General features: G+C 47.2%; 1 protein-coding gene across 1 annotated transcript; it reads right to left on the reverse strand.

The window, feature by feature from the left end:
* Nucleotides 1–4,162: 4,162 nt before the first annotated feature.
* LOC124653964 (disease resistance protein Pik-2-like) lies at nt 4,163–5,563 on the reverse strand. Its single transcript, XM_047193013.1, has 2 exons — nt 4,709–5,563; nt 4,163–4,271 (listed from the first exon to the last, which is right to left on the reverse strand). Exons 1-2 carry the CDS (start codon nt 5,518–5,520, stop codon nt 4,202–4,204), a joined length of 882 nt encoding a protein of 293 aa, XP_047048969.1. The 5' UTR covers nt 5,521–5,563; the 3' UTR covers nt 4,163–4,201.
* Between the last annotated feature and the right edge of the window lie 1,230 nt (nt 5,564–6,793).

The following is a 6,793-nucleotide window of genomic DNA, read 5'->3' on the forward strand; positions in this document are numbered from 1 at the left end:
TAAGTTGTAGCAAAAGTTATCATCGTCATTTTCAAAAGGTAGTACATGTGTCAACATCCCAACAAGATATCCCGAACATTTCGAGATATCAACAAAAACCCTAAACTCGCCTACGACTCGCAAAGCTGGCAAACATCAAACAATATGTAGGGCGAGGAGGTGTATCTCGGACATATAGGTAACAGGTGGATAGGACACGTGACACAACAGAATCGCAACATAAGGATAGCAATAGATCAAAAGAGCATGTAAAAGTAAAATAGGTGAAGGGGTGGGCTCGCCTGTCAGATCAGAGGTAGAAGCACCGACACGATCCTCCAGGGGGAACTCGTACTCCTGCTCGTACTGCTCTGCGTCGGCGTCTACTCGAGAAGAACCAAAAGCACATACAAGGAAGATATAGCATAAATCAATACAAGTGCAATGCGCAATACGATGCATGATGACATGGCAAGATGGTTGGTGCAAGGCAAAATTAAGTGGGGTGCTCATATTTCACATGAGATGATAAGCACCCTCATGTATACCTTAATTGAATTTGCAAGTTTTAGTTTGGACAATTCAAAGATGATGCCAATGATGCATGAGAATGCAAGATTTGAAATCCTCTCACTTTTCTGATGAAAATGGATATATCATTTGTTGAATTTGGAATTCGAAAAGTGCAAAAATTAAATGTTTGAAGATTAGGCAGTATTCAAATTTAGGAAAAAGAAAAGGAAAAGGATTTCCGAATTTGGTAGAGTATAAAGGTGGTTTAAGCATGAGATGATAAGCACCCTCATATATACCTTAATTGAATTTGCAAGTTTTAGTTTGGACAATTCAAAGATGATGCCAATGATGCATGAGAATGCAAGATTTGAAATCCTCTCACTTTTCTGATGAAAATGGATATATCATTTGTTGAATTTGGAATTCGAAAAGTGCAAAAATTAAATGTTTGAAGATTAGGCAGTATTCAAATTTAGGAAAAAGAAAAGGAAAAGGATTTCCGAATTTGGTAGAGTATAAAGGTGGTTTAATCCCTGCGCCGCGAGGAGTCGAACACGGGCCGGCGCGGCAGATGGGCAAGGCTGCAGCCACTGCGCTGCAGTTCCGGATTTGAACACATACAGACTTCAGATAAGGTAAGGCGAGGAGCCGAGGTTAACTGAATATTGAACACTTGCTAACTGAAAACAGGACAGTTGCTGGTCGCGACTTTGGTCGACGATGGCGAAGAACTGGCTGACGAAACTGGGTGTATCTCGACGGTTTGAGTAAGGGGAAAGTTCCCTGACTTTAATTTCACCGAAATGGTGGAAAACGGAGCACGGTGGCGCCGGAGAAACTCGCCGGGAAACGAGACGACGAAACAGCGGTTCTGAAACTGAAAACTGAATCTGTTTTCTGGCCCGACTTTGAACGAGGATGGTGAGTAGCATGGGCGGTTCTGGGCGAGGTTTTTGACGAGTTGAGTGAGAGGGATGTTACATTACTCGAATGGAACAAGTTTGCGCGAAAACGGAGCACTGTAGTGGCAGCGAGGCTCGCCGGAAAATGGAACCACGACACGGTCGACGAACAGCAAAACTGTCAACAGATTTTTGTGCTGACTTTGAACGACGATGGCGTCGCGAATACTGCACCGTTTTGGGAGATTAAAATATAAAAACGAAGCCTGTGATTTTGTGCATCTAAGGATACAAGTAACTTGTGCTGAGGTGGAGTGGTTCGCCGGCGGGACTCGTCGGAAGTCAGTACCGTGAAACAGCAAAACTGGAACTTTCTGTTTTTGATTTCGAAACGATCTCGTTCTTCCTCTCGTTTCTGCCTCGAACCAAGGATGCTGTGGCATGCAGGGGAGAGGAGAGGAAGTGCTTCTCACCCAGGGGTGGTCGGAGACGAGGAGGAGGGGCTGCCGGCGACGAGGACGAAGGAGAGGCCGGGGGTAGATGAAGCAGATGGTGGAGAAGGCGAGCTGTACTTGGCGTCTCCGGACCCGTGACGACGTCCAGGACGTAGAGGAGGAAGAGAGGAACCGATTCCCCAGCTCAGGTGGGCTCGTCGGAGGCCATGGTGACGGCGGCGGACGGCGGAAGCTTCGGACAAAACCCTCTCAACTCACAGAGGAAGAAACAACAAGGTGGGGAACGATGGTGCGGCGCGGCGCGAGCGAGGAAGAGCGGGCTAGGGTTTTGGCTCGGTGTCCTGTTGTATAAAGGAGGGGAAGAGGGGCAGGTGGCTTGCATCCAAGAAGGTTGAGATGATCATGTGGTGAGGAAGGTGTTCGTACAAGGAAGAAGAGGTACAGGGAGTTTTTCTCTCCACGTTAGAAAACTGGGCTGGGCTGTTTGCATGGTTAGTGTAGGCTGGGCTGATGGGTTAGTTAGGTTAGCTGGTGGTAAGGTTAGCTTTTTCTTTTTATTTCTTTTTCCTATTTTCTGTTTTTATTTCTTTCTCTTTTCAAAATCCTTTTCTGAAATTTAGGGAAGAGTAGAATTTGAAATTTGAAAAGGACTTTTGAATTCAGAGAAGTCTCAGCCTTGTATACCAACTATGGTAGGCTTGAGAAAATAGAAGAAAAAGAAGAAGAGTGGGACATAGAGAAATAAAGAGAAGATAAAATATTTGGTAAACCTTAATGGCTCAACCATTTGAGAAGGTAAACCATCTCAAGATCATAAAACATGTGCATTGCAAAATAGAGAGGAGAGGTAGGTTTATAGTAACCATATAAGATATTTGGCATGGCCTATTTGAAATATAGGTCAAGTGGTGGAAGGTTGGCATGTTAGCTTTTCTTGGAACATCACAAGAGGAAGGGGATGAAAGAGAGAGGTAGAAGAAGACCAAGCAAGCAAACGAAAACACAACCAAAACCAAATGCAATTTTATAAAAGCCAAAGGTGGTGATATGCATGAATGCAACATGATGATATGATAACAAAATGCAAGAAAGGTAAAAATGATCTAGGGTGTTACTCTTGGGATGTTACATTGGGATATAACACACCTTGCCGAGGGAAGAGGTGCAAGCCTGGCCAGCGACTCCATAGTGGCCATTCAAAGTAGATCGATCTCGCGGGATGGTGGCCTTGCCGAGAACGAGAAGGGAGAGAAAGAAACCGCGAGAGGAGGATGAGGATGTTGTGGTGGCCGCGGGATTGAAGAGAGGCAGCCTCTGCTCGTCCTCTCGCTCGGACGGGGCAGAAGGTGGGGTGGAGGAGGCGAAGCTCGGCCAGATGCTGCAGATGGAGCGAAGCCGGTGACGGAGAAGCCACCACGACCCGGAAACAAAGCCGTGAGACGACCACCTCTGCCGCCCCACCTTCTCCTCCCTCATCTCACAACAGCAGATCCCCGCCTGCTAGTTCTTGTCAGGTCCCTTCTCCAGGCCGCGCGACCCCTGCGACCTCGCCGTTTCGCATGTGCTCTCGGTATTAAAAACCACCTGCCCTATTGCCGGTGGTGGCAACGCCACGAGGCACGGCCATCGCACCTCCGAGGAAGGCCGTGGCCGACAGCCATGGCCCTGTCGCGCCGGAGCCGACTAAGACGAGGAGCGTGGCCAACACTCATGGCCCTGCCTCGCCGGAGCCGACGAAGAAGAGGCGAGTGCGGCCGTGCCAGCCAGAGCCGCTTGTCGGCCTTGATGACCCAGAGAGGGAGGATGCAGGCGACAGCGGCTCGCTGAAGAGGAGGCCCCGGCCACGGCGAGGAGCGGGGAATGGGGAGGCGACGGCGGGGAACGGGGCCTGGGTGGCGGCGGCGAAAGAAGGAAGAGATTGGGGGAGGAGCAACGAGAGCGGATTGGGGGAAGATTAGTTAGGGTTCTGGACCATGGGTGGCAGTTTTGTCTCACCCGATCCTTGCGCGAGGAAATACCCAATCTATCCTCGCGGGCGGAGATCTTTTCCACGACCTCAAGACAAGCCGACCGAACGAAATCTACCCATGGTGACTGGCGTGTGGACCCAGAAGGCAGTGGGGCCCTCGCGCAGACTCTGGCGGGTAGCACATGGCCGTTGCATGGGGTTAGCTAGCGGGAGGGCCAATCGGGGTGCTCGCTTTCTGCCCACAAATAAATGGATGAGATGCAAAGATGGGTAGATCTGACGGTCCAGTATCTCAAATCTCTGTGAGACCCCCTACGGGGGGCATCTATTATATCTCTTAATACTACGTGTTGTCGTCATTATTCTGCTTCCCAGATCATTCAAAAAAAAGAACATTTGATAATCTTCCATGCTTGAGTACTCCATACATCATCAATGATGACTAAGTACCTACAAAGTGCATGTTTTGCAAATCTCTCATGAATAAGGAATCACAAATAGTACAAGCAAATAAATATAAAACGGAATATTTCCTTGTCATCATATGTTAGTAAATCATGAAAATCGTCTACTGCTTCAGGCTAGGTACATATTATTATGACAGCAACTATCCCCTTCCCCGATGGTTCAGCAGCCAAACCACGGAAAGTTGAATTTATTTAGGGGGTTCTGATATTTAAAGGAAGTCTTTAAGCCCTCTAGAAACATAGCTACACAAATTGTGAACCAAAGCACTATTCACAAGTGCATACATTCAGAATGTAATGAAAGCATCTATTTAATTTAATTCAACAGCAATAGAAAGTACTATCAGAATAGCTACGGTATTGAAGACAAGATGATGCAGTACGAACAGCCAAATTCCCATTCAAAGTTCATGAATGTACCTCTTGTTCTTTAAAACTTCTCTGATTGCATCGATGAGCTTCCCCTCGTCCCATATATCTGTGCTAGGAAGCTCCTGCTGGCAGACTTGAGAGAGTATATTTCTTAAGATCTTATTCACATCTGGTTGCTGTGACAAAGAAACAAAAGCTCGACACTGGAACTGGCCTTCCAGTTTACGGTACACCTCATTCGCAAGGGTAGTTTTACCGAGGCCTCCAGGACCCGCAATAGATATGACCTTTAGTTTCTGCACCGATGAACCCACCCCCTCCATTAGGCACTTGATGAGCTCATCTCTTGGCTGGTCAATATCGACAAGTTCATCCTGTTCAGCATAGAGCGAAGGCAAACGACGGTCGATGGCCCTTAAGATGCTAGGCTCGAAGGTGCGCTCATCGATCTTATACCTCATACGCCGCTTGCTTGCATCTTCAACACGTGCCTTAAGCCCCTGGATTTGGCTGGAGATTTGATGGCGCACCCTCACTGCCTTGAGCTGCTGGACTACACTTTGGACAAGCCCTGCAGACTTGGCCATCTCAGTTTGACCAAGGCTTTTCATAAAGTCGTCAATGCAATCCTCGATGTCATAAGACATCTCCCTGACTTGGCTACTCCATTCCTTCGTCTGCACATCAAGATCGCAGTCTACCTCTGCAAACCTGTGAAGGAGTGCGTTCATGCTGCTCAGCTCATCTTTCATGAACTCCACCTCCCTGTGCACACCCTTCAGCTTTGCGTACTCCTCCCCAAGCAGGGCAGTGAGCTTGCTGATGACAGATGTGATCACCCCTGCTAAGACGCTCACCATCTGTTGGAAGTTTGATGGATTATCTGACAAATGCCCAATTCATAGCAAATGCAACCCCAAGATTCAGCACGACAAAGCTAATACCTGGCAATATAGACATGCATCATTAATAAAGATGGGTACCATGCTGAATAAGAATAACAACCACAAGAATCATTTACCAACTCAAATGTACAAGAATGCTAGAAAAGCACATCACCCAATCTAAAAACTAACAAAAATAATCAGGAAAATAATGTCCTCTAAATGCACATGTCAACCTGCAATTCCTATCAGAATCAATTGCTCTCCAAATGGCGCAAACATAACAGACATGAAATCATGGTACATAGACAGGTATGTATAGCATGAAAGGATATTTTAATTATGTAAAGAGGACCATGTTATTTATTGGAACGATTCCAATAGTAGTAGGTCTCAGTCTTTAGATAATAATGATGTTTGGACCTGGAGTTTACCTATACACGAATACCTATTTAACAGTCATTCATTACTGCAATTAAAAAAAGAATTCCAATTGATGGTTCCAATTTGTTCTAACTTATGCAGGCTGTGACTAGAAATATTTCTCCCTTTTCATCTCAATAGAAAGAAACAGAAAGTCCTCGTAGTAATGTCAGTGAATCTTAATCAAGAACTCTTTGTGCCTTGAAAACAGACATATGTATATGTTTTTGTACTTTTGAAAACTCGCAGACTTAAGTACATGATTGGTTGGAAATTTCCTATCAAGGCTCCTTAGCCCACTTTTATTCTTCTTTATCCTAGAGATATACTTTACTAGTTTGAAACTTTTCATAAATAAGGTTATTCGCCGTGTACCTTGAAATTTTGGCAAAAGAGACCACCCTGCCCAATTCATTGACAAAAAGGACCACTTGCGAATCAAATTGGCAAAAAAGACCACCTCCGGCGTGGCGGCAGAGCCCCCAGGTGACACGTGGCAAGATGCCGCCGGGAGCGGTGGCGGCAGGGCTGCCGACGCTTCTCCGTCCATCGCCGTTTGGTCCTGCGGGCCATGCCGCCCCTGGCTCTGGCGGCAGGCTGAAGTGACGCGTGCCTCCACTGCTGGTGGCGGCAGGGCCCGCCACTACGCACGCGCTTGCCCCTGGCTCCGGCGCGTGGCGAGGTGCCGCCCCATGCACCGGCGGCAGGCCCCTCTCGTACTGTCTCCTGCATGCTGCTCCTCTTGAAGGGGTGTGGAGCTACCTACATCTGCTGTTGCATTGCTTGCAGCGGTGGGGGCAGTAATTTTGTCAACTTGGGATAGTTT

The sequence above is a fragment of the Lolium rigidum genome, chromosome 5 (genome assembly GCF_022539505.1).
Source record: "Lolium rigidum isolate FL_2022 chromosome 5, APGP_CSIRO_Lrig_0.1, whole genome shotgun sequence".
Classification (NCBI taxonomy): domain Eukaryota; kingdom Viridiplantae; phylum Streptophyta; class Magnoliopsida; order Poales; family Poaceae; genus Lolium; species Lolium rigidum.

Coding starts and splice junctions, on each gene's coding strand:
- LOC124653964 (XM_047193013.1), bottom strand. CDS start 5,520: ATGGTGAGCGTCTTAGCAGGGGTGATCACATCTGTCATCAGCAAGCTC. Junction 4,272..4,708: donor GAAGTTTTAAAGAACAAGAG/GTACATTCATGA, acceptor TGCACTTTGTAG/GTACTTAGTCATCATTGATG.